This window comes from Cinclus cinclus, chromosome 19, assembly GCF_963662255.1.
Source record: "Cinclus cinclus chromosome 19, bCinCin1.1, whole genome shotgun sequence".
Classification (NCBI taxonomy): domain Eukaryota; kingdom Metazoa; phylum Chordata; class Aves; order Passeriformes; family Cinclidae; genus Cinclus; species Cinclus cinclus.
The window spans coordinates 585,572-613,105 of record NC_085064.1 but is presented as its reverse complement, the minus strand read 5'-3'; the positions used below and the strand labels follow the sequence as shown (position 1 = coordinate 613,105).

The 27,534-nt window shown below is 49.1% G+C and overlaps 1 protein-coding gene across 10 annotated transcripts in view; it reads left to right on the top strand.

Annotated features, from left to right (window-relative positions):
• The first annotated feature begins 639 nt into the window (after positions 1-639).
• MVB12B (multivesicular body subunit 12B) overlaps positions 640-27,534 on the top strand; it is a 53,596-nt gene continuing 26,701 nt past the window's right edge. For 3 of the 10 annotated variants that reach the window (XM_062505829.1, XM_062505836.1, XM_062505835.1), the window contains exons 1-7: positions 1,217-5,353; positions 6,130-6,248; positions 6,394-6,516; positions 10,732-10,839; positions 13,873-13,969; positions 16,570-16,699; positions 16,972-17,094. In XM_062505829.1, the coding sequence (XP_062361813.1) occupies positions 6,234-6,248; positions 6,394-6,516; positions 10,732-10,839; positions 13,873-13,969; positions 16,570-16,699; positions 16,972-17,094 (596 nt within the window). In that variant the 5' untranslated portion in view covers positions 1,217-5,353; positions 6,130-6,233. Of the gene's footprint in view, positions 667-990; positions 1,054-1,216; positions 5,354-6,129; positions 6,249-6,393; positions 6,517-10,731; positions 10,840-13,872; positions 13,970-16,569; positions 16,700-16,971; positions 17,095-27,534 lie in introns of those variants that run through there. The other 7 variants (XM_062505831.1, XM_062505830.1, XM_062505837.1 and 4 more) reach the window with 7 other exon arrangements.

Here is a 27,534-nt window from a genome sequence, read left to right as displayed (position 1 = left end):
CAGCTGCGGGATTGGTTCATGTAACAATGGCTGTGGACCACGCTGCTGTCCCACGATATGCTGCGGCTCACATCATCTGCTAATTCAGTGAGTGTGCTGTCAGTTTCAACACGGGCACGTGTTAATGTTGAGCAGAACCAGACCTTTGCAGACCCTCTATTCAGGATGTCTTCTGTGCTGTGAGTGGACCCGAAGGCCGCCGGTCACCCAGCCAAACCCTGACCATATATTTAATTTGTTTTTCAGACCATGGTGAGACAGAGCATCAAATATCTTAATGAATTGAAGGTGGCTCCTGAAACCGCTCATCCTTCCCAACCCCAGGCACCTCTGGAGAAGATAACCAGTTTGTTTGACACCATGTGCCCTTCCTCGGCCCGCCGCGCTGCTGTCCATCTTCTGCGTGCAGCCCGCTTCAGAAGGAAGAAGGAGGTTACATTGACCAAATCACGACTATTCAGCCACCCGGCACCTCCCGTCTGCTCCGGGTGGCGGAGGCTGTTCGGAGCGTGCTGGGGAGCTCGGCCGGGCACCGCCGTGCTCCCCGGGAAGGGAGGTTCTGCCGAGGCGCGGCCCGGGCCCCGCGGGGCCGTGACGGGGCCGAGCCCCGGTTCCCGGGGTAGGCCGGGCCGGGCGGAGCCGAGGCAGCGCAGCGCGGCAGCCGCGGTGAGTGTCCCCTGGGCCGGGCCGGGCCGGGCCGGGCCGCACCGCACTGCGGGGCTCGGGGCGGGGGTCGCGGGGCGGCGCGGGGGCCGGGCCGGGCCGGGCGGGGCGGGATCCGGGCCCTGCGCGCCGCGGTCCGGGCGGGGAGCGGCGGCAGCTCCAGCCCGAGCACCGCCGGGAGCGCCGGGCCCGGGCCTGCCCTTCGTGCGCTCCGCTCCGTTTCGCTCCGCTCCGCTCCCCGCCCCGCGCCGCTCCGCCCGGGCCCGCAGGCCGCTCCCCCGCCGCCGCTCCTCCCGCCGGGCCGCGCCGCGCCGGCTCCGCCGGGCGATGAGGAGCTGCTTCTGCCTGCGCCGGGGGAGCCGCGACCCGCCGCCCGCCGCACGGGCAACAGTTAAGTGTCCCTGCAGCCGCCGCGGCCCCGCTGCCGGCCCGGGCCCGCCCGGCTCCCGCAGCTCCTGCGAGTCGGCCCGGCCCGGCCCGGCCCGGCCCGGCCCGGCACGGCACGGCACGGCGGGGGGAGGCGGCGGCGCTCACACGGGCGGGCCGGGCGGGCCGAGCCCCCAGGGCCGGGGCCGGCCGTCGCGGGGACCCCGCGCCTGGGCCGGGCTGGATCGCCCCGGTGGCCTCCGTGGGACCCGGCGGCTCCTCCGAGGCTGGGGTAGCTGCAGGAACGGCCCCGGGTACCAGCCTTGGGGTAGGGCCCCGGTGACCTTGACCTGCTCCGGGATTATTTTAAATTCTTCTTGGTGACGGTTAGAGGAAATTACAAAACCTCCCTCGGTTTCGTGTGGTCTTTTGCTGCGTTTGTAGCATGGGCCTACCTGAGCGCCCGTTTCTTACCTCCAGCTGCGACACACAGTTGCTGTGTCTTATGTACTCGTTCTTTGCATCGCGGAGGCTCCCAAGCTTTCTCTGAGGTTTCTGGAGAGATTTTCGAAGGTCCACCAGTCTTTAGTGTTGTGTGCACATTCCCAGAGCTGGGGCATCCTCAGTTTGGTCACAGTAACCCTGAAACCAGACAGGCCAGGTGTCAGCAGGTGTGTAGCTGCTCTGGCTAAAGCTTGGGTTTGTCCATTTTGTCTTTTATTTTAACTGAGTGAGAACGTGCTCATCTATTACTTAGGGAGCCTGTGTGTTGTGCCGCAGGTTGGCAGCATTGTTCCTATAATTTTTAGCTGAGATGGCCTTCCCTTCTAGATGAAGGCATAACTTGAGCTTCTGGAGGTGTTAGATGAAACAGAAAACATCTCTCTCTGGTACCATGTGTATCTCTGACAAAGCAAATCCCAGGCTTAAGGGTACCGGTAGCCCCCAGGGACCTGTTCTTACCTCTGCCAAGATAGAAATAACTGAACTGAATGCCATTTCAGTGTTGCTGCCCTGGTGCAAGGTCAGCTGTGTATGAAAACCTATTTTAGTTTGAAACAGGACACTCTTCTGAAATGTGTGTCCACGGTTAGGAGTGCTGTGAAACAATACAAGGTCTCGATTTTGCTCATTCTGTTACTTAAGTTCCTGTTTCCACCCCATTCAGTCACAAAGTGTAGATTTTGCAGCTGGTGCAGGGCAACTGTCTCTTAGGGAGACCGTGTGCAGTGGTGATTCCAGGCATGCCTTCAATGGTGGTGAAAGGTGACACTGAAATTCTTCCTGCTAGTGATGGTGGCCTCCAGGGCCCTGGTGCTGATTGCCACTGCAGGCTTCTGTTTTTGTGATTGAAGCTATGTCCTGTTCCATGAGCAGGAATGGAAAGTTGGCTGGGGCTGTGTCCGGGTCCTGGGCGTGCTGGGAAGCGTGCGGGGGAGCTGTGGCAGTGTGGTTGTGCCTTCCTGCAGGGATGGACGGGGCTTTGAGCTGTGTGTCTGCCTTGGTTTGTGGGACCATTGCCCACAGACTGCAGGGACACAGTGAGGTAGTTGGGTTTTTTTTCCAGTTTTGCCTTAGCTCATACTTTCCTGCCTGTGGGAAGAGCAAGGCAGTGTCAAAGTGCAGGGCGTGTAGTTGGAGGAAGAAACAATAACACCATTCTCCCTCTAAGTCCCTGGCTATTTAACTTCAGAGCTTGACCTGCTTTGCTGGCAGCATGATGTTTCTGTAGCAAATGCATTGAAAGGCCTGATCTGGTCATGTACCCACCAGCTCTTGAACTTGCTGATCTTGTTGAAAAGGAACACTGAGAGCAGAAAATGGTCTAGAAACTCACAATAATGCATTCATTTCTGAAAGCGAGTTCTTCTGCTGTACGTGTGTCCCAGCCAGAGCCGAGCAGTGTGTGTGGTCAGTCACGTCAGTGCAGCCAGCAGAAAAGTATGCTTAGGATAAACTAATAAAGGCAGATGAGCTAACAAGGAAATAGGAGTGAACAAGCAATAAGGCTATAAACAGACAAACTTGGGAGTGCTGGCAGAAGGGAAGGTGTGTGTGACTATGGGCATGGGTTGTGGGGAAGAAGGCTGTGCCAGAAACCAGGGGAGTCCCAGAAGGCCTCTGCTACAGCTGGGCATCAAGATCGCTGGGACACTACTCCTGCCTTGAGGCACATCTGGTCTGAGGGTTGGGTAGAGCCAGCAGCATGGTGGCTGCTTGTCCAAGGGTGCCTCCTGTCCATCTTGTCCTGCAGCCTTCCCACCCTGCTCTGCTGCGTGCTGCTAGGGGCTGGTGCTGGCAGGATGCACAGGGACTTTTTCTGTTAGAGACACATTCTTTCCCCACTGACTTTGTCTAGGTGGCCCCATGGTGTTCTGAAGCTTCTTCCTTCCCCAGAGCTCACGTCCGGCTTCCTTTGGTTGCTGGGGTGTGCTCGGGACTGGATGTGGCCCCACAACTGAGAACAACTTCCAGGGAGCATGCTCCCCTCTAATGGGAAAAATGTTCTTATTGTTTTGGCCTGTTCCCAGAACAGCCCTGCAGTGAGTGGTTCAGCACAGGCATCTCCCTGCAGGATGTAGGGCCATATCCAGGGTTGAGTGCTCAGCCACTGTGATGGCAGGTGGGAGTGCAGGTCAAACTCACGTTGCTAAAGAGAATTAAAATAACAAGCTGCCTAATGGAGGTATTTATAGAATCCCGTTCCTCAATTTAATCTCCTCTTTCATTGTTTGTTTTTTCATTTCTAAGTTAAAAGGTGCAGTGGAAAAGAAACCAAAGTTTGTTGACACTCTTGTGAAGAAGTGCACTCCCCTCTGACCTGTTCAGAGTTCATATAAACATTTATCCTGTGTGCAACTGACTTCTGCTGCTCATTATCTGTTCCAGGTGAATCCTCAGTACCACCTGCACAGCGGGCAGCTGCCCAGAGTGGCTGGCCTGGTGTGGCAGAGCGTGGCCGTGCTGCAGTGGCTGCAGCAGGTTTGCTTGCTGGGCCGGTGCTGTGCCCACCATCCCTGCGGGCACGGGGCAGAGGGAGATGCTGGGCTCGCTGGGCAGGGGAGCTCAGTGGCCCTTGCTGCAGCAGGTGCTGCTCAGAGCTCTAGGCTGGTGCTGCACCCTGTTACCCTGTGACATCCACCATGGGCAGGCAGGAGCCCCACGGCCAGCGCTGCTGCCATAGAGGGGCTTTGTGTGATCAGGCACAGAGTGACTGATCAGGCACAGACTGAGGGCTGATGCTGTTTCCCCTCCCCCTGCCCTGCAGAGCAGGGCTGCAAATGGCTCCCACAAAGGTGCCCTTCTTCCTTTGCTGAGGACAGCGTGCCAGCGGGCTGAGGGGGAGGCAGCAGCCACCCCTCCTTCTGTGCTGGTGCTGAGGACCCCATCGTGCTCAGCCTTGCCCAGGCTGACCTGGCAGCTGCTCGGGTTCCTCCCTGCAGCAGCCCAGCATGGTGAGACAGGGCCTGGCGGCACTCAGCAGCAGGCACTTCATCAGGGCACGTTTGGTGGAGGCACCATGTGAGCGGATCTGCTTCCCTGCAGTGCAGCTGCAGCTATGTGGGAATCTGTGTGGTGTCCTTAACAGGCTGGGGAATATCATCACTTACCTGGATTTCAGTTCAAAATGGCCTAAGAGAAGCTTATGTCAGCATTCATTACTTCCTGGCTCCTCCCAAAATGTAGTAACAAGTCACCACACTATTGAGTGACTTGAAGCTTCAAGTTTCAGAAAATGTTCATGAAGAACAGATTGTACGATCTTTGTAAAATTCACATTATGTTTGTTCCATGCTGTATGTTTGAGGCTCTGCATTATTTGCGAGGCCTCTGGATGAGCTGTGGGGTGGCACAGGTGGTGGTACAGGGTCTGTCATGGCTGTGCCAGTGCCTCCAGCATTCCTGCAGCATTCCTGTGCTCCTCCTGGGTCCTCCCTGAGGACAGGGAGCCTACTGGGAGAGGAAGGTGAGCCCCTGCAGCTGAGGCTGTCCTTGCCATCCTGTGCGAAGGTTTGAGCGGCTTTGGGAGTGAAGAGGGCTGGCTTTGCTCTGTGTGCTGGATGTGTGTCCTGGTGCTAAAGCAGAGCTCTCTCCTCTGTTTGGTTCATCAGCAATAGTATTTGCACCAGCAGGTCACTAGCACGTGTTATTTTGGACTCCTCAAGTAGTCTGGCTGTTCATTTGACATTATTATTATTTACATAGGGCCCAGATTTGCTCTCTTTTATTGCCTGCAGCACGATGTTTGTTCAGACTGGGCATTGTGAAGTGTAAACCCAGGTCCCACTGGCACCAGTACTCACCTCTGCCTTTTCTAGAAGCAGTAAGTAACCAGCCATCTAAATGGCTTAGAAATGCTGGGGTTCGATTGCTCTGAGGAGGGAATTGAATCAGGCAGCTCTGGTTCACGGCTTGTCTGGCTGTACAGCAGTGATGCTTGTTTACACAGAGCACTGCCCTTTTGTCTTGGGGTGCGTGGGGGGCGGTTTTCCTGGGGCATTCCTGCCTGAAAGCCAGAGAAGACTTGCTTTAACTGGCTGCCTCTGCAGGAGGCCACATGCTGAGGCAGTGGCACCTTTCCCCATCCTTCACCTCAGTTGTTTCAGCCCCTTTCTTGTCCTCCTGCTTCCTGCAGCAGCATCCCTCATCCCTCTGAAATTAGTTGGTCTTACCTGCTTCTGTCATTTTTGCATATCTCCCTCCCTTGATGTTCTCGGTGATGTGTCTCTTCTAGAAGATGCTTGGGCCTCCTCAAGGCCTCTCTGCTTTGCACCAGCCTGCCCTGTGCTTCCTCTGTGTTCCCTGGTGTTGAGGCTCCCTGCAGCCAGTGCAGTTCTGCATCCAGCGCCAGAGACATCTGTGCTGCTCCTTGAAATCAGTCTGGCTGAGGGGGGTGTGGTGGGACCGACTACTCACGGGGGAACCCCCAGCATGTCTTAACACCCACACTGGATGGGGAACCTCCCCCTAAAGCCATTAGGAGCAGATTTCTTGCTGTTCAAAATGACAGAGCTGCTTCAACCAGCCTGACCTGGGGGTGAAATTTGTTCTCTTTAGGGGAGAGAAGGGATTGAGCTTTGGTTTTCCTGTCATTGCTAGATGGAGACCAGCCCACGGAAGCAACAAAATGAGTCTCAGAGGCTGCCAGCCCAAATTTCAACCCTATTTGGCATTGTACAAGTGTACCCTCTTATCAAAAGCAAATGAAAGTGCAGAAGGTGTGTCTGGCCTAATCCTGTGTTTACCTTGGCAGTCTGTGATGTGTCAGCACAGGCACTCTGGCATGCATGTGTGCTCTTGGTTCTCTGGCTTCTGGTGGGGTGTGGTGCCCAGCAGCGCTTTAATTCTGCTCCTTTCTCCCAGGATCAGTGCATCATGCCCGAGGTGCGAGACCTCAGCGATGCCCTGCCCGAGCTGCCCATGGATCCCATCACAGGCGTCGGCGTGGTCGCGTCCCGCAGCCGAGCTCCCACTGGATATGATGTTGTAAGTAGAGCTGTTCGAGCTGCTGCAGTTAATGCTTTGGGTCTGCACTAATGAGGCTTTACTTCATCAAGAGCAGCATCTCCTCCAGGGAGAACATGCTGTGTTGTGGGGAGTCATTTGGTAGCCAGCTGCCCACCTTCCAGCCTGCAGCACTTGGTGCTTTCCTTCAGCAGAGGGTTGTGGGTGCAAATGTGCCACTTCATCTTTGCCACTCAAGAGAAGCTTAATTTTCTGGAGGAGGGGTTTGCAGAAATAGCTGGCCACTGTGGCAAGCAAATGTAATAATCCTAGTAACATTCATCCTGAAGGAGTCCTGTACAAATTATATCTCTAAATAAATGGATCCCGCATCAGCTGTTTAATCCCACATATCAGCACTGCACAATGATGACAAGAAGCTCCAGAAAGGGAATCAAAGGGTTTTGCATCCAGCTGAAATTGCAAGGGTGATTTTGACAGGCAGAATGCCCTAAGGTTTAAACCTTAGAGTTTAGACTCTAACCTCTAAGGTTTGGCAGGAGACTGGCAGCAGGAAAAGGCAGTTGGATGCAGCATAGATGAATGTGTGAATAGATAAAGGGAGGTTGCTGTTGAACAGCTGCTTGTTCCTTGGATTAGTTGTTGTGTAACCCACAGCAGAATGTTTTTACTCATAGATCAGTGTCCCAAACTGTGAAATACAAAATCCTGACCTTGCAGAGATCTACACAGAAAGATTTGGTCTGTAGTTTATCTGCTCACCATTCTGTGTGTCCTGCTCCAACTGTGCGACATCACACCTTGGCTTTCCAGAGTAGCACAGCTTGCATGGTGGGAGTGGAAGCCAGCTGACTTGAGGCTTTGCTCATGCCTCTTCAGCTCTGGATCATTGCATACCTTGTTCAGCGCAAAGAAACAAAATGGATCAGGCTGAAGTAAGGACACGAGGGGGGAATTGTGAAAAGGCTCCTTAAAGACCTGGGAGGTTTTTACATTTACTGTGTTTTTCCAAGTGCTCATTACCTGTGTGAGCCAGGCTGTGTAATTAGCTGCTTGCCCTGATAAAGAAGCACGGGACAGTGTGAGACTTCTGATAACAGAATTGCATTTTGCCTAAATGGCTGGGCAGAGAGAGCGCTCACCCCAGATAGCCTGCCTGTGGCTTAATGGGGAGTTGCAGCGCTAACGCAGTTTAAACTAAACAAGATAAAAGAGTCTTCCTGTGGCTTAATCCAATTATGGTGGTGGAGAAGTGCTGGTGAATGTGGGTCGCTGTCTCCTCAGGGCACAGTGAGAAGCTGCCTTTGCTCTCTGGCTCTGCTGCCTCACTGTCTGTTCACAAGGAGCCCTGTCTGCCCTTGGAGCAGGTCTTGGGCAGTGCCTGCTGTGTGCTGTCCTTCCCCACACAGCTGTCACACCCTTACCACGTCAGCCCTGCAGTGTGCCTGGGTGCTACTACTGCATCCTGCAGCATTCAGTTCTACAGGTGGATTCAGAGTTGCATGGGAAAAGTATTCCCTCATGTAGTTTCACTGATGGTTTCAAGTTTTGCAATGAAGTAACCAGCTCTTTCTGAGACACCTATGTCGTTTATAGGCTTTAGTAGTTTCCCTTTCATTTTTTTCTTCTCCAATTAACAACTGCCTTTTCCCTTCTGTTTCCTTCAAGAGAAATCTCCAAGAGCATGGGTGCTTCATCCCAGGTATAAGTTAAATGCCTAGAGATGTCCAGGTCCATTTTGCAGATTCACTTGGAGCCCCAGGGCTCAGCCTACTGCCCATCTGGAGCTGGCAGGTGGTAGTGCCTGGGGGGGATGTCTTGGCAAATGGGCCAGAGGCCATTTTTCCTCTGTAGTACTTCAGTTACTCCATAATCTCTATTGCTTTTGTGTCTGCTTAGAAAAGAAATGTACTACTGGCACTTGTAATAACTGGCCAGGCCTTTTCACAGCTAAAGCACCAAAGACTTGATTTTGCCAAAATACACAGAGTGTGTCTGAACTTAGATTCCTGAAAATCCAACCAAACTGGCAAGACTGAGTGTCTGGGTGGGGCAGAGAGGTGGGAGGCAGGAGCCTGGGATGGGAGGGAGGTGTGGTTCCTGTGCAGCTGTGCTTTGCTGCAGGCTGAACACCAGTTCCATAGTGGGGTTTGCTCTGGGGCAGTGCCCAGGTGAGCTGCTCACCCAGCAGGAACAGCCCTGGCTCTGCCAGAGGAGCAGATCACCCTGTGGGGCTGGAGGTTTAAAGGACCTGCTTGCCAGAGACCTGGGTGAGGTGGCAGTAAGCCCATTCTGTGTGAGTAAGCCCATTCTGACTGCTGTGCAGCAGGTAGATCACGCTGTTGGTGCTGGAGTGTCACTCTGTCCATCTGTGTGTAGCACACAGGTGAGGATTGTCTCTCCCTGGATGCATGAGCAGAAGGACCATTCCTTGTGCCTGGGGCACTGAGTGCTCAGTGCCAGGTGCCAGATCCTCTGTCTCGCACCTTCCTGGCCTCAGCCAAGGAAGGACTGGGCAAGCTGGGGCTCTGGAGTGCCTGTCCTGCTGGCCAGGTCTGCTGCAGCCTGTCCCCCTTGGCTCCTGTCCTGAGGGCACGCTGATCAAGCACAGCTCTGCTTCCAGACCTGCTGGGGCTTCTCCTTGCTTGCAGGTGATGCAAGAAGTTTCCTGTTTTATACTGCTCTGTTTTCTTTCCATGTGAGTTTTCTAACAAGTTCATTTGTGCTTACATTTTCCAGGCTTGGAGTTCAAGCTGACCATCCCTGTATGCTAGCAGTTTTCCCAAGGAGATTGTTTCCTTATTATCTTTTCACCAGAACTGACTTACCCATCATGGAGGAAGATGCATGTGGATTTTACATATTCCTAAACTAGCAGTTCAAGAAATATATGAATTCAAGGAACTCAAATAAGCAAAAAAATTCAACAAAATTGTATTCTAAAATGTGGCTGTTTAAAAATCAGGCATGTTTCTTTGCAGCGGCCTGAACACAAAAGCTGTATGTGTTGTAACATGGCTTGACCTGAGCTGGGGCTTGTGAGCAGCAGTTGCTGAAATTCGGGGAGCAGTTGGTGCACTTTGGTGCTTTGATCAGACTGTTTCTTGTCTCTGCTGCACTCGGGGGAACTGGAGGCCTTGTCAGCACACAGCTCTTGCTTCCTGTGCCTGGTGCAGTCTCTGCTCAACTAAACATGGGTGCAGAAGTGACAAGTGTCAGCTCTTTGTTATCAGGCTGCTCTGAGGCCAGGGACTCTCTCAGTAGGATTGCAAGATCTGAAGTGGAGCAGTTTGCCCCATCTGAGAGGCTTTAGGCAGAAGTTCAGCTTCTGTGGTGCTTCAGAGCAGGCTGGACTCTCCTGTTGGAGATGCCAGTTGGGTGTTAGTCTTATGGGGTAGTGTTGATTCTTCTACCCTTCTCCTTGAGTTTGCCTTCTTGTCTCCTCTCGTACTTGACAACAAACACTTTGGGGCCAGGGCTCTTTCCAGCTTGCTCTGTGTGTGGTGAGTGTTCTACCAGAGGTGTGTGAGAGCAGAGCCCTTCCCCAGTGCACAGTGCTGTCTCCTGCCCACTCCTTGAATCAGCTCAGTGAGATTTTCTCCTGCACATCATGCAGTCTCTCCTGTGGAGGGTCCAGGCTCTGTTTCCTTACCCAGCACCATCACATGCCATCCGTTCTGGATGAGGGGTTGCATTGCAGAGGGACATCTGTGGGGTGTGTCCTCACCTGCAGCACTGCTGCTAAAATCCACCAGTAACCAGGGATTCCCCCACCTGCTGGAAGCAGCTTCTTGACCTGGGAGCCAGAGCTCCTTGAAGGCTTTCCATGAAAATAGTCCCAAGATGGGACTGGGAGGGTTTCTGTGCTCTGTCTTCACAGACTCTCCCAGCATGCCCGCTGTGCCCTTGTGTGTAGGGTAGCAATGAATGCCTCAATGTGCTGACTTCTCCAAACTGTTGTCTGGAGATGGTAACTGAAGTTGCAGTTTCCTCATTAGAGTAGCCTTTGTCAGGGCATCTTTAATCAAGGGTCTCCTGAGAAACAGCATTTTTAGAACTTCTTTTTATACCTCCTCTTGAAAGTTCTTTGCACTGCACCTTGTGAAGAAACTAATGAGATGCTGTGAAAGTTTGGGCTGCTGTTAATTAGGAGAGGTCTGAGGAAGAAGTACTGCACATGTATTAACTTTATCTTGGCTCACATGTCTCCTCTCTCCCTCTGTCTCTTCTTTGCAGGTTGCACAAACAGCAGATGGCTTGGATGCTGACCTGTGGAAAGATGGCTTATTTAAATCCAAGGTCACACGGTACCTGTGCTTCACCAGATCATTTTCAAAAGAAAATGTAAGTCCGTTTGCTGAGTGTCTGCATGATTTGCATCTGTGCCTGGTATGCTCTTACCCATAAGATGATTCATTTTATGGAGCCAATTATAATTCAAGCAGGCATTTCGCTGAGTTCGGGTGAGTAAGGAGGCAAGCTGCAATGGCAGAATATTTGCATTTTGTCTGTGCTTCTCATGGAAAGAAATTGCTGACAAAATATTCTGCAATAAAAGAAGCACACAAGGGAATGTTTGCATTTCAGCAGCCTCACACACACTCATTTCCTGCTGCAGCAATGGGTGCTGCACACTCACGGCCCTGATTGATGTCCAACCCAAATTCCTCAAGAAACAAGCAATGAAGGTAGTGTTGGTGAAGGAAATGTTGGTTTCTGAATCCAGGGGCATCGCAGATGTTTTATTGCAGGTTCAGCTTGCTTGTTTTGTTGGTTTTGGTGCTGATTCTTGAAAATGTGCCCATGCTGTGCATATGCTACCACATTCTTCTAATCTGGTCTGACTATTCAGTATGAGTTACTTGGTGATTAGCAGCAGTTGTGTGCTCACACTTTGTGTGGAGGAGAGGAGACCGTGTGCAGCAAGAGGTTGGTTCATGCATTTTGCTGTGGTTTTGGTTGAGGCTACTGTGGAAACTTTCTTTTTTTCTGGAGGAACTGTTGACTTCTGCAATGAATGCACTCCATCTAGTGGGTAATGCTGCTTTTGGTCGTGCTTTGGATATTCACGGCGACTCAATTGGCAGGGTCTGGAAGGACCATTTTGTACTTGTGCCTTCACCTGACAGGAACAGAAAAGTGATGGCAGCTTCAGGGGCTGCTCACAGGTCCTGGCAGCTGAGCTGGGGGTTCCAGTTCCCAGCATTTGACCTTTATTTCATCCACTTCCCTGCCTGTCTCTAGATGAAAGTAAAAGTGCAGAGCTATGGGAAATACCACTTCCTGGGGTGAATGGATAAGAATTGTGCTTTTCATCCCAGAGTATGTGAAGTTGCAGGAACAGCAGCCCTGGAATAGGCAGGGAAGCTATTAAATAGGTTTTTGCTGATTTGAATATTAGGTTTATCTGTGGCTACCTGAAATGTGAAGTTGTCAGAAATAATTACAGGACAGGAAGAGCTGCTTGCTGTCTGCAGAGACAGTGTAAATGCCCTCAGGTGGTACTTGTTGGACTTTTGGCAGGAGCCCTGGGCCTGGTATGTTTTGGGAGTATCTTCTTCATATTGATGAGGCATAAACTGAAGCAAAAGTTTTTCCTTCCCTCAGTCTTCTTGGCCGCATGGGGTATATGATGTGCTTGCCTGTTGGGGGCATCTGGGGGCTGAGTGTCCTCAGTTCCCTCGTCTGGAAGGAAGGGAGGTGAGAGGCTCCACTCTCTCCCCTGGACACAGATGTGTTGCTGTACTTTGGGTTGTAAGTTTTACCATTTAGTGTTTTCTTTTGTGTGCAGCAAAACGCTGGGAACTCTTTTCTCCTGAAGGGCATGTTGTAGTTAGTAGTTAATGCACTTCAGATATCTAGGTTAGAGCAGAGTCAGTCTGCAGTGCCTGTTTAGCAGAATCATCGCTCTCAGCAGTTTACAGTATCTGTGAATTATAAGGACATTGCTGTGTCTGAGTGTAGAGAGGCTCTGGATGGTGGGTCTCACAGACAGGGAGGCTTTGTCCCCTTTTCTCCTGTGCACATGGCAGAGCTGACTCCCAGGGTTCCAGCAGCTGATGAGCTCACTGGACACACCTCTCCTGTCTGCTGCTGATGGAGGAGTGATGGGTGGCTCAGCAGAAAGTTGCCACTGATGTAACACACTGATGTAACATTCAGACAGCTTGAATAAATAAAACATGAAAGATGAATCAGGTGAATCTACTTTGTCTGCTGTTTGCTGTGCCAGGACCATGTTAACTGACACATCCAGGCTTGGCAGCATCCAGCTTTGCTTGCTCCAAGATGCCCGGGCCAGTCAGAGGCATGTGGGAACTGCCTGGCTTTGACCTCTTCACATGAGCAGAGGGTGTGTGCCACACTTGTGCCTGGTGGGACACAGGGCTGCAGGTCTGCTGACTATTCTGGTGAGGAGCTGACCATAAAATGCAGGACCTCCCAAAAATTAACTCAGACCTGACCTCCCCTTATTTCAAAGCCTACAAATTTAAATATTTTGTAAGTAGTTGGATGAAATAATCAGTATGTACAGGTTTGTCTGAAGAACTCTTGCCAGATAAAAAATAAAGGAGGTACTTTGCAACCAGTAACAATAAAACTCAATGATGTGGTGTGATGGCTTGGGATGAAATTTTAATTATTCTGTGTTGTGTTTGTGTTTATAAAGGCTCTGCAGTACCTAAAATGTGTTATTCTTTCATATGTGATCCCAGATTATTGGCAGCAATGCTGGTTTTATTGAAAACTGCAAAGAAAATCTGGTCTCTAAACCACTGTGGAGGTTGTCACTCTGAATCGAGCTCTGAGCTCTTCAAGCCTTGATTAATAGGACAAAGCAGGAGTTCAGAATTCATATGGACTCTAAATGAAGTTTGTTATTCCAAATGGCCTGTGCTTCTGGAGTGTGCTGCATTTGGAGCTAGAACCTTGTCTACTCAGTACTAATTAGCTAATGCATGTAATAACTTTGGCTATGTGTGCATAAGCCATCATCCTGTAATGCTTTCTGCTATTACTGTCATGGAAATGTCCTGTTGAGGTGACCTGCTCAGTGCATGGGTTGGTGGAAGTAGTATTCTAACTGCTGTGCCTACAAAAGGAAGAATTTGGCTGTGCTTCCAAGGATCTGGAAGTATGGCAGTGGATGAGGTGTTAGAATTTTGAATGCTGAGAGTTGTCTGGTATCCCCTAGTCAGTCATTGTTTGGTTCCTGCCAAGAGGACACTTGAAAGGGTTGCCTTGGTACATTCATAGAATTTCTAACGTTATGGGCAGATACAATGACAAGGCATCTCAGGCTTCAGCAGGTGAGAAGATCTGGGGATTAATTTGGTGACATTGTCATAATCGATTGTTTCTTTTCTCTCTCCAAAGAGTCATTTAGGGAATGTCTTGGTTGATATGAAGCTCATTGATATCAAGGACACTTTACCTGTAGGCTTCATGCCCATCCAGGAGACCATTGATACACGTAAGTATCTACTCCTCAGTCCCACTTGTGCCCATGCTTGTGTGTCCCAGGCCATGGAGGGTCTTTCTTAGCACTTCTGCTCTCTGGGGTGGCATGTGCACATTTAAGGGCAGCTCTGGGCTGCAGTAAAAGAGCCTTTGGTTTTCTTGTCCTCCTCAGGCTGTTTAATGGGGCTAGCCTGTCTGTCTCTACTCACATGCTAGAGTCCCATGGCTCCTGAGCAGGAAGGGAAAGTTTCTTTTCTCAATTTGAAGAGTGGACTGGCCTAGCAGAAGCAAAGCAGTTGTGCCAAGGAGTGCTCAGAAACACGCTGAAAGGAAGGGGGTGTGGGTTTGTGCCTGCCCACTGTACATCTCCTGCTGTGAGTGAACAAGGGCTCCTGTCCTCCCAGGAAGTGCTGAGGGGGTCAGGTACATTTGTGCTTGCTGACACAGGGCACAAGTGCAGTGTACAGGGGGAGTACATCCTTATTTCTGCATGGTAGAATTGCTTCACTGCAACATATAAGTGAGCAGTTCCCAAGCGGTGTGTTCAGCTCCCCTGGGACTTGTGCCAGCAGCAGCTGGAGCCTTGTCTGGTGGCAGCCCTGTGCTTTGCAGCAGGCACCGAGGGTACTGGGCTGGCAGGGGACAAGCCCCATGAGAGTGGAGTGTGAGAGGATGGCAGGACTGGTGCTGGTGCCTGGTGTGCAGCTGCTCATCACAGAAGGGCAGGTCCCACTGCATGTCAGTGATGAAATCCAGGAATGAGCAGAAAGGGGTTACATGAACCTGCTTTGCAAGGAATCATTCGTCTGGGACTGCAGCACATGAGGAGAGTTTTTCAGTCACTGTGATCTGGTTCTGATTGGAACCTGTGCCCTGGAAGTGAAAGACTCTGGAGACCATTCCCCCAGGTCACCCTTTGCCTCTGGAAAGCTCTTGGGCACGTGTGTACAAGGCAGAATTGTTTGCTTATCCTGCTGACCTTTGGGAGTGCTGGACCTTATTGTATGCTGCTTCAGTTTCTGTGAAAGTCCTGGTAGAAAGGTGGAAGGGGGCTGAGTCATTAATTTGAAATGTATTGGGTTGTGACTGTGACAGTCTTTAAAGCAAAGGCACTGCCTGTGTTAAGGAAGCAGCGTAAAAGAGATCACAGACAAAAGCAAATAGTCAACTTTGTACTTGTAGAGGAAGTCAAAGAAGAGGCACTGATACTGTTCAGTTAGATTTGTGGTTACAGGTGTCTCTGTGCTCCTCTCTAAGTGGCAGCTGACTTGTAGTTAATATATTTAATGCAGTACTCCTTAGTAGGTCTTGGGAAGATTTTCAAGAAGCCTTAAATCCTAGACTCCTAAAATCAGTTTCAGGCACTTCAAACAGAAGCCTACTTTTTTGAAGCAGGGGAAGACTAGACTTCAGGGATGCAGGTATTTACCATCTCTAAAAACACCACTGTAACTGCAAGCTGAATGCACAGATGCTCTATTGGCACACCTCACACTGTCTGTATGGTTATTGGTGCTAGTGCAGCAGCACATTCCAAAGGCTGGAATGGATTGCTCTTTCCCAAGGTGTGGATTAGAAAACAGGAGGAGCCTATGGAGACTGCTGCTTGCCATCTGTTGAAGTGACAGCATATTTTAAGTTGGAAGATATTTGTTCATATTAAGGTGAAGGGTTTTTGTTTTGCAGGCACTTGTCTGTAGTTGCTGGTGGTTCCCAGATTTTCATTCAGCGTCTGCTCTTTAGATTTTCAGTGTATCAGTAGACTTCTGTCCTGCTTTCCAAGTGCCTGCATCCAAACAGGAACCTCACCTCGCTCAGCCTGAGACTCCCTGGGGTGAGATAGGCTTGAGTTTTTTGTGATGCCTAACACGGAAACAAGTGGAATTTCTGCGTGACACATGGCAGAAAGGGCTGTGCAGTTTGTTCATCCACCCTCAGAGCATGGGTCAGAGCAGTGCAGCTGCCTTGTGGGAGGTTCTGGAACTTACTGTTTTGTGAATCTGGTTTGTCTTTGCAAAGAACTGGGGCAAACATGGTGGGAGTATCATTCCTGTGCCTGCTGACTTGATCAGGAGGTGTCAGTAACACCTGGGATGTGTGAGATGTGGACAGACAGCTCTTACACTCAACCTCTCTGCATGGCAGGCTCTGCCTGCTCCTCCTCACAGTGGGTTGGAAATGGCTGGTTGGAAGCACGTAGCAGAATGAACTGACTGGTTGTATCAGAAGCTTCCAGGTACCTTCCCAGAGGCAGTGCTTGTGGGAGGAATATGTAGATATGGCTGTGCAGGCCAGTGAGGCAAACATTACTTGGGAAAGAGCAAGGGAGTGCAAGAGGCATGTGGGACTGGCAGAGTCACCTGCTGTTCTGTGCTGTGGGGCAGCACCAGGGCACACGTGGCAGCTGATCTCTGCAGCAGGCAGGAATCTGGTTATTGCAGTGCAAATAACACATGTGGTAGAACATTTCTCTCTGAATGGCACTGCACTGTTTGTTGACATATGTCTGTTCTTTGGCTGTAATTACCTGCCTAATATCTGGAGAGACTATAAATAACATTTATACTCTAATCTTGCATAAAACCCACCCTGTATTCTGTGTTGTTTTTGCAGAAGAAGTAGCTTTCAGGAAGAAGAGGCTGTGCATTAAATTCATTCCACGAGATTCTACAGAGGCAGCGATCTGCGATATCCGAATCCTAGGGAGGTCTAAGCAAGCCCCTCCTCAGTACACGTTCATAGGGTGAGTACCCCTCCCTTCAAAGCTGCTGCCATGAATGCACTTATTCCAAATCAAGGACCCTGTGCTCTAACTACCAAGCAGTAGCTTGTAAGAGGTGAAGCTTATTAGAAAAGTCCAAGTAAGTACAAGTGTTACCGAGTTTGATGTAGGAATTAACTCACCCCTCCATTTCTTTGATTACACTTGCTCTCACTGAGCAAGGTGTTGGTGAAACACGTCATGCCTGATTGATGTATGCAGTGTTAGCACTGATGCTGGTGTTGGTTCCCCAGGGAGCTGAACAGCATGGGCATCTGGTACCGGATGGGCAGAGTGCCGCGCAATCACGACTCGGCGCAGCCTGCGGCTCCTCCCGCCCCAGCACCGGCTTCAACCCCCGCTCCCAGCCTGCCAAGGTAGGCTTTCTGCATTCCAGCTCCTTCTGCTTGATGCTGCATGTCTTGTGGTTGCTAACCTTGCCTGGGAATCCAAGACCAGGGTGCTGCATCAGTATGGAGTGATTGTGTCACGATCTGATGAGGGAATGTGCAGTTCGTTGAAGCGTTTGCCTGCTGGAAGTTCCTTTGCTGGTTGTTGTGTAAAGAAAAATGGGTGAAGAAGCCAGAGGAAGGGAAACATCAAACTCTGCCTTTCCTTTGCTTCAGACTATGCAGGGTGTTGTGGCTTTCAACACATACCTGTGGGTCGGCTCAGAAGGGTGAGCCAGAGCTGCAGCCAGGCTGGTTGTTCTCCTTGGCCAGAGGGAGGGAGAAGTGTCTCTGCAGACTTCAGAAGGGAAAACAGGTTTTGCTCATCTCCAGGATCAGTCCATTCATGGTTTGATGTACTGGTTCTTGGTTTTTTATTTTCTTAAACCCAATTGCTGAGCTGCATTTATGCAGCTGACATGAATGTGCACAGCAGCCTCCTCATTGTGTGACTGATGGGAGCAGCACTGCTGGGCAGTGGTGTCTGTCCAGGCTGTTCTCCCTGTGTTACAGGCAGTATTTCTCTGTGTGTATCAACAGATGTGCTGGTGTGTACTTTCACGTACCAGTAGTGCTGTACTGACAGCTTACTTGCTGGATTTCTCTGGACAAAAATAGGTGTTGTTAAGCAACAAACTAGCCCAGACAGTGACTAAACTGAGAACTTTGCACTCCTGACATTCACTCTGAAGGCACAGCGCCCAGTGTGAATTGTGCTCCCGCTGCTGGGGCTCATAGACTGGGCCAGGCCATTGCCAGGGGACAGCACAATTTCCTTGGGTCCCTTTGTGCTTTTGCCTATTTAAGTGTATGTGTATTTTTGCACTAGGCATTTTCTACACTGCAGATACCTTTACAGTATTACAGTAACTAGTGAGAGCTAGAATTTTGAAGGAGACAGCAGAGAGGAATTCCAAGGTCCAGTCTGTGTTCAAAGGTCTTTAATATCACATGGGTGGAAATTGCCTACATCCTTCAGAGTCTTGGTTTGCAGGTCATTTCAGAGTTAGACTTTAAACTGCTGCAGCATGTTCCCCAGAAAGTTATCAGGTACCTCCTTAAGGCAGGGGTGTATATTTGAGCCTTCACCCATGACCCAGACTGGAATCCTCTGTCCTGTGGTGGCTCTTTGAGCTCTCCAAAGCACTTGGGTGTTTCTTTCACTGAGAGTTTTGCTTGGTCAGCTGCCACGCCCTGGCACAGTGCTTGCTGTGCTGTACTGTCAGGTGTGCTGCAGGCAGACATGCTGTCATGCTTTTCAGAGATGGAGGCAAAAGAGATGAAAAGCCAGCAGTTTTCTGGAGATTCCAGCCTGTCCCACTAGCATCTGTGATGTTATTCTGAAGCTCTGCTGGGCATAAGCTAGATGCCAGCCCAGGCCATGTGAGATCAGAGAGAAAGAAGTCTTGATTTTAGAGCACAGATCTTAATTTTCTTTCTGCGAGAAATTCTGTCTGGGCAGGTTTCCACAATAAAGAAAAAAAATAAATTACCATAGCAAGAAAATGTCAATGGCGGTGCTTAATCAGTGTATGTGGAAGGGTCACTTTATAGCTGACCAGGGAAGGCTGCAGAGCAGTGTCAGAGCTTTTGGGAACAGGGCCAGAATTAGAGCTCAAAGCATCAGTGACAGTCTGAAAAGAAGTGTTTACAAGGCTTATATATTTTATAACCTCTTGTTGTGCAGTTTATGGTTTACAATGGCTGCAAGGAAATTGGATCAGTTTTGTTTTACTTGCCAAATAAAGCAAATGTCAAAATAGTCAATATAAAATGTATTCTAATTTGGCTGAGTTAAACCAGCCAGTATGCAGTAGAATAATTGAATGTTACATTAATGCCTTGTAGTAAAACCCACCTGTCTGAAGCCAGCTCCACTCTCACACCCCACGTGTGATTTACAGGTAACTTTTACACCACTAGCCTGATCATTCAAAGCATCTTTCATGTCTGTTTTTTTACTCTGGTTATTTATTATCCAATATATTTTTTAAGAAATAGAAATGTATATAAAGGTGCATCCTGCAAATATTTAATTATTACAGGGAGCACAGACAACCTGAAGGCCTCTTCTAACGCTGTCAGCAATGTGGTGAGTTACTCAACACAGTGTTTGTGGAAGACTGTAGTCACAAGTAATCTCTTATTTTCATGTCACCATAGAGAGAGGAGATTACACTGGCAGCCAGTTTGCTGTTTTATTCCATGTGGTTATATCCTGACAGGAATAGCACTGGGTTGTTCTGAAGCTACCACAGTAGTGAGGGAGAACTGGGGAGCAGTGCTGCATGGAGCACTGTGGAGAGTCTGCTGTTGGGCTGGTCAGATGTCTCAGCTGCTCTTTTCATTTGCTGTCTGCATTATAGAATAGCCCTGAATCAAGAGGGGGCTTCAGAACAATTGCTGGAAATAAACTAAGGCCTTCTGTAGAGCTAAACCTAAATTGGAAGGACTTTTTATTGTGGGATATATGTATTTCTGCATTAGCCCCTGTGCTCTGCAGTGCAAGGTGCTGATGGCAGTGGATGGTGGCCCATCACAGAGTTGCCAGGGAGGTAATCCTCCCTTAGAGGAGCTGGTGATTACAGGTGACTCACCTGACCTTGGGTACATGCTTGCTTCACCCAGCCTGTGCATCCAGGACTGCCAGGTCACGGGCTGGGGACTTGGAGAACAGCACATGGCAGGAGTGTTTGAGCAGTGTGTCAGGGCTCAGCTCTGCCACGCCTCAGACCGTTGGAATAGGCTGGAGCAGGATTTGTGGGTGATGTTCTCCTCTTGGAGTCTGGTTCCAGCATTTAGGAGCAAGTCCCTGGCTGCTGTGGGTACAGCAGAATCAGCCATGAGCCCTTGGGCCCTGCAGCTGCCTGGGTGCTGGCTCCATCCCCACCGTGGTGCTCCATGAGCTTGGGTGGCTTCTGTGCCTTGGGTTCCACATCCCTTCCCGAGGTGCAGCGGAGCCTGTGCCACTGTCACTGCAACAGCCTGCTCAGAGTTTGTCAGCTGCAAGCAAGATGTCAGTCTGTGCTGTCGAAGTGTGTTTTACAGTGACAGACATAATTGCACTTAGCTTTTTGCGTGGATGTTATCAATCTGTGACGGATACTTTGGGGAAAGGAGCACTCTGATTGCAGGTGATGTGTCACAGGCATTAAATCTTCCTCTTGGAGAGACCGGGTTTCAGTCACAACTTTCACTTGTTGATGTGAGGTTTTGGAAATACAGATTCACACTGACCCTGGGAATTATTCAGTCATTTCGTTTGTGAGGTGTCATCCTCACAGTTAATGATTTACCTGGAGAGGGAAGGTCTGGCTGCAATCCACTTGCATTCCTGTGATGTGTTAGTGCAGCAGTTGGTGTGCAGGCTCAGTCTGTGCAGCAGGTGCCCTGTACCACCCTGGCTGGTCCCACAGCAGCTGCTGCATGGCCACAGGGCCCTGTGCTGGTCCCACTGTGCCCCAGCCTGGGCACGATGGCCGGGGCAGAGCGGTGTGTGCTCCTGTCCCAGTCCTGCCCTGTCCTGGGCCGGGCCCTGCGGGGTGGCTGCACCACGCCAGACCCAGGACCAGACCCAGGGCCAGACCCAGGGCCAGACCCAGGGCCAGCCTGTGCCTGCTGTGCTGGGGCTCTGGCCTGACCTGTGCGCCTGAAAACCAACAGAAGCAGCTCGTTTTTGCTGCAGCTCTGCCCTGGCTGCTGGGTCCCTCCCTCCCTCCCTCCCTGCTTGGAGCAGGTCACTCTGTGCTACAAGTGCAGCAGGGAAGTGCAGCTCTGGCTTTGATACACAGATAGCAATTGCTCTACTTAAACACCTGGAATAAGAGCAAGATGTGTGATTTTTCCTTCTGAGCTCCCAGTTACTTTTCACTAGTTAAGCTGGCCCCTCCTTAGGAAAAGGAAACAATTTGTTCCTGTTCTCAGCTCCCAGTGGAACTTCATGTTGAGGAATGTAGGAATTTCTTTGCTAGGCAGAGAAGTGTGATTTTTCAAATTGATTTATTAATGGTGTTTGAAATCGGTGGTGTAAGCTTGAGAAGGGATCAGTCTGTGGCTTTCTGCTGCAGGCTGATGATGTGCAATCGAGGCAGGTCATAAAGCAGCACCAACAAGCCAGTGTGGAGACCCCAGCTGGGGCTGGGATGCACCAGCCTGGCTCTGTGCAGTGGAAGGAAAGTCTTCTGCCTTTCCTAATTTTTAAGCAGCTACCCTATTATTTAGAAATTACTATAATAATTTATTTATTTAAGTCCTTTAAGATAAATTTTTATGAAACATCTGTAAGGGAAAGGGTTCCAGGGCTTCAGTGCTGTTCTGCTCTGGTGTAGAGAGAAGCCAAATCCTGAGGAAGCTGCCATTGCTCAGGGGCAGCCACTGCTGGTGGTGTGAGGGCCAGAATGGACAGAGCAGTGGGGGTCAGCCTTAAATCCTTCATCTGAACCAAATGCTGCCAGACAAGGAGTGCTTAGGGATGGATATTGCTGGTATGACTGGAAACTGTTCTGAGAAATGTTGCCAATGGTAACCTTTCTGAAAAGTGCTGCTTTCTTGATGGAGTTTCATTTTTTAATCTGTTTCATCCAGAGAGCTGGAAAGTAAAACCACCTCCTGACTTGAAACTATTTGTAGAAAGTTTTGCATTGGAAAATGCCTATAAGATTAAGTAAAAATGTAGTTATTAATTATTATATTTTGAAAATATGTGGCTTGAATGCTCAAATCACGTGCACCATGAAACAGCACAATATTCCTAGTTTTTAAGTTACATACTTAGCAGAAGCCAAGGATGTCATAAGGGCTGAGGTCACATCTCAGCAGTGATGGATTAAAAACCCTGAACTGTGACTGAAAGAGGGAGTTGAAACCTGGAGGGAATGTTTCCATGGATCCTCTCTGGTGGGGGTGGTAAGCAACAAAATGTAAGGATGAAATGTCCATGATGTGTATGGGCTGTGCAGATCTGAACATGATGGTTTGGGTGGGTCAGGGGGGCTGGCACAGGATTCTCCAGAGTCTGGTTCCCATAAAGGGTTTGTTATGAAACAGCACTGACCGTGTGGCTTGCATCCAGCTCAGCTGGATGAAGACGTGCAAAAATTGGTCACAGTCCAGTGTGTTTTAGTGGTAGAAAATGATGATTTGGAAAAAATGTTTAAACAGTAAGGGCACAAGAGTCTTTTGGCACAAGAGACTCTTGCAGCAGCTGAGAAGGAAAGCCGTGAACTGTAATTAGAAGGAGGCTGATGGATTTGGCCGATTTTGAGGATGCATTGAAGAATTTGTGGAGTGCTCTGAGTGAAGAGGCTTCAGTCTTCTTAGAGTAATTTTTCTTTATAGAGAGCCCTCCTCCTGCTGTAGCAGTATTTCTGGAGGCATGTTTTCTTTGGGGCATAGCATAGGGTTGTTACGTCCAAACCAGAGGTATCCATTTGGAGAAGCTGTGCTCTGGGTTGTTAAATAAGCCCTGCGGGGAAACTAAGCTTTTTTTCCCTAAAACTTGTGTGTTGTCTGCTATTTAATATGATCTCTGCCACTCCTGATTTGTAATCTGTGCACCCTGAAGTGCATGTGGTTGTGTTCAGATATTTCCTTTAAATCAATCACTTTCACCGTTTTCCAAAACACTTCTTGAGTTTATTGCTTTTAGTAAAGTGTTTGGACTGTCATTATTTATTACTGGCAAAGTGCTGACAATGTGTTCTTCCCAAATGAGTCTTTATGTGGAATATTTGTTTAACAGGTTTTGCAGGGGAGGTGTGGATGTCCCTGGGGCCGGGCTGTGCCTGCAGCACTCCAGGGTGTGCCTGGGCAGCCCCCACCTCCCCCAGCCAGGGGCTCATCTCTCAGAGGGGCTTTGCATCTGGCCTGGGATCCTGGGCTTCGTTGTGCTGATTAATTTGACAGAATTTAAAATCCTAACCCAGGAAGCTTACACCGTGTGTAATTTATCTTTCTGGAGTATTTCTGCTGTTTGGCAATTTTTCCCTACTGCTTCATTATCTGAAAACTCCTGACTCTGGAGAGCAGCTGGTGAAGGATGTGGAACTGTGTGCTGGCGGCTGCAGCCTCCCGAGGCACAAGGCAGGCACTGCTCAGCTGAGACAGCCACTCCAGGAGCACTTGGTGCTTGCACTGCAGGCTCTCAGCTCTGTGATGCAGCCTCTGCGTGTAAGGATTTAATGGGCTGCAGCTCACACTTCCAAGCAGTGTAAATTAAACTTGTTGGGGTTTTTTTTTTCTGTTGTTTGGCAGCTGCTCTGTCCTAGTTACTCAAGTCCTCTGATCTGAATTAATCCCCATGTAGAGAAAGCTGCAGGAGCTCCATTCTGCATTAGACCCTACATTTTGGGTTGTGGGTCTGCAGCAGATGCTTTAGCCTCGTGAGCATCACCGGGGCTGTGCTGGAGGGTGGCACAGCATCTCATCCTGCCCTGGTGCTGGAGCCACCCCCTGGGCAGGGGCTGGCAGAGGCACCCACTGGGCCCAGAGTGTGCAGTGTGTGCTGCCCTCCTCCCTCCCTACAGCTGGGAAAGTTAAATGAGGAGATCTGGATGTGGAAAGAATCGCTCACTCTTTTTCATTCTCTCCTGCCATTGGGCTTTTATAAAATCTGAATCTGGCACCCCCCAGTTCTCATTGACTCTTAGGAAACAGGATATTTTAGTAGCTTGGAATGAGATGAAATGCTTGCAAAACCCATATGTTGCTTGTTTTAGGGAAAGGGTCAGGAAGGTTTTAAAAAGTATTTAAATATTTGGTTTACATGATTAGAATAGATTGTCTGGAATGAAGTCCATTACCCGAGGTGATTCTTGCCTCGCAGTTGAGGTTTTCATTGCAGTTCTTTGGAGTATGAGGTAGGTGTTCTGGCATCTGAGTGCCCCAATACAGTCAAAGTTAAGGGCTGTGAATAAATGCTGTAGCTGGGATCTAGCCACTGCTGCAACCACAGATGCCTGCTGTGGCAGTGGCTGCGAGCTGCAGCCTGGGAGATGCCTCCTGGTGGATGGGATTGCCAAGTCCTCTGGTGCCAGTTCATAGAACCCCAGCAGCTTCCTTCTTAGAAATGTGCCTTTTCCAGTCTCCATAAGCAAAGCTTTCATGTTGGATTACATTTCTTGAGGGCTTCAGCCTGATATTAGCTCATTTTAGGTGTGTTTTCAGCTTTCTACAGCTTGAAATTTAATTATTCTGTTCTCAATTTTTCATGAGGAATGATCTTTGCAAGATCATTGTTTATGGAAAGTAAGGGGTTTTTTGTTTTTGTTTTTGTTTTTGTTTTTGTTTTTTGAAAGGTATTCCCACGAGACTGCAGGTTTTGCGGCACTGATCTGAAGGTTGTGAAAAAATCAAACTTTGCTGCCTGACAGTTCAGATGCTGCTCTGGATGTCACACTTGTGCCTCCCCCGTGATACTCTGTCACTGTTGGGTCCAAATCCCAACTTACCATTGGGCTTTTGCTGTGCATTGTTGATATTTTTATGTGAATTATGAAACATCCTTTGATATCTGGCACTTCCCCTTGTGATCTTCTGTTCCTTTTTATGAGTACTTGCCCCTTCACTTCAAGAGCAGTTCATCACCTTCCTGCAGACAGTTCTTAATAACAGGTTTGGAGCTGTCGGGCATTCCTGGGCCTGTTTTATGTGAGTTTCTCTCCAAAAATGTTCAAAAAGTGGCCATAATGTGCACAGACCTCAAATTCCCTTTGCTTGCATGTGAATGATCTCCTTATCACATGCTGACTTGTTCTATGGATTTGCTGAATAAAAGAGCAACTGAAGTGAAGAGGGTGATTAAACTTGCCCTAAATTGTCTTGAAATTATCAGATGCTGGGGAAAAATATGTTTGGTATTGTAGCAGTGCTGGAGCAGTATGGGTTTGACTCCAGCTGTGGAGGAAAGGCTGGAGCCCTGGGCCTGGCCTTGCCAGGACCATCCCAGCTGAGGCCAAACTGTCTCTGTGCTTATCTTTGGGGAGGGGAAAAGCTGCTGCTGGTGACAGTTCAAAAGGGAGAATTGGCATGGGAATAGTCTTTGTGAGTTAACATTCCTTAACATCAGAGATTCACTGAGGTACTAATAATTACTGTTAATATCTTTCAGTGGAAACTTTCTGAGTAAACGAGTGCTGGTTGAGGCAGCATTTAACGGCCATGCTGGCATGATCAGAATGCAAATAAGTGTTATTAGCCTAATGATTTTGCTGTCACCACGGTGTGCAGCAGTAGTGTTGTGAATATGTCATGCAGTACCCGTGAATTTGGAAAGTGTGTCAAAACACAACTTCAATTAGTTTGCTCTAATTATGACTCTAGAGAGTTCGTAAGTATATCACTCCTCATTAAAAGAGATTTTCTTATCTGCGTTAATACAGCACATAAAGGGCTGGTGGAGCGATTGGAGGCAGGCTGTGCACAGGGAGGATGCCCAGGGGCTGCTGCAGGTACAGCAGCTCTGGAGCAGCACTGGGATCCATCGCCATCCCAGGAGCTCCTGGTGCAAGGCCAGGGCTGGGAAACCTCCCAGGCAAGAGCAAGTGGCTGTGCCAAGTGAGCTGGGGGCAGGAAGAGCAGGTGGATGGTTCTGGACAGGCTCTTCAATTAAAAATAACCAAACAACAAGCCCCAAACCAAAAAAGCCCTGTAAGGAACCACACTTGATGCTGAAATAGAGATGTGGCCCAAAAGCTTTGCTCTGGTAGAGGTCAAGGAGCACAAGCAGTCAGAAGAACAAGCCTGTGCCTCTCCAGGGAAGCCCTTTGGGGTGCTGGGTGTGTGTGTTCCCTTTCCCAGGGTATTTGTAGTGCATTTTAGATAATCTGCCTTGTCACATTGCCTGAGCATGTTCCAGCTTTGCAGAACAGGAGGAGATTGTTGTGCTCACAGGTGAGCAGTTGGGTAAGGGTTAAAGTAGTAATTGTTTAAATCTTTTAGGCTTTCCTCCCAGTTCTGTGATAATTTGATGAAGAACTTCACCCTAATTAAATATTCAAATTAGGAGTAAGTGTCAATATGGCTTCCTGGTGCCTGGAATGATGATTAATTGTATTCAAAACTCTAGTGGCCGCTGTAATCTAAACCAAACCGTTGTTCTTGATTATTTGTGCAACACATTTACCATGTTTTTGTTTTAAAATTTAAACTAGTAATTGATTTGCCATATGCCACAGAACTGCACATACTTTCACGATATGTGTTTAGGAACTTGGGGACTTTATAATTGGGATTTTCTTGCTTTTCAATGGCAGCCTCATTTTTTTTTTTTGTCTTCTACAATGCAAAATGATTTGGCTCTCACAACACATGAGGAAAATGCATTATGCAATCAAGTTTGTAGGTATAAGCTATATTGATCCTGGCCAAAGTTTATATTAATTTAAAATAAATTAGGCTTTGTTTCCTATTCCTCCTTACAATGTCATCTTTTGTAAAAAGAGGGAAGGGGAGAGCTGATTTCCATGCAGCAGTCACTGCCCTGTCTTGTGCAGCTAATGTTCTTCTTGGAGACATCTCTCTGGCTGTCTGTAGCAGCTGGAGTGATGGAATGCCCAGTTGTCCTACGTCAGAACAATTTCTGCTGAGAAGAAAGCAGTCCCCCATTGAGGGCAGAGAAATTCAGACTTTCTACTGGCTGCCTTTGGTGGCTTGGAAAATATTTTCGAATACTTGTATTAAAAATCAAATGAGAAGCATGTCATGCCCACAGGCAGTGGTCTCCTTTTTTAAAGTGTGTTCATAACAAACATGCCTCTGCTTCAGAGGCTCTCATGTGGATTGTGTTTCAAACAGCAAACTGATAGCCAAATTCAAATATATTTTCACACCATCTTTTTTTGGTTAAAAATAGCTTTGTAAAGCAAAAGCAGGCTCAGACTGATGTTTGCTTTTTCTTATTTTATCTGTGCTGTTCACCATTATCTGCATCAAGGGCTAAAAATACCTTGTTCTTCCCAAAATGTGTCCTCTTTTTGAAGGCAGATAACTTCCAGATGATTCATGTGGTAGATAAAACCTGCTGGCTGAGGACAGGGTTTGACAGGGCCGTGTCTGACACGCAGGGTGTCCAGGAGGACACAGAGGCTGCCTGGATTCAGGAGCTCTCACTCAGGTGAGGTGGGAGCTGCTCCCTTGCCTCACACTACACTGAGCCCCTCTGTGAAGAGGAAACATCTTTTGTACGTGTGGCAGTGTGGTCCAGAAGATTAATGATAAGATTTTATTCAAATTCACAGTGACCGGGGATCTGCATTAGAAGAATAGAGATTAGAATTAAAGGGGCAGAGCCGTGCTGGCTGTTCATGGGTGCTGGTGGTGTGGAGCTGCTGTGCCTGGCTCACCTGGGTGTGAATGCCCTGCTGAGGGTGG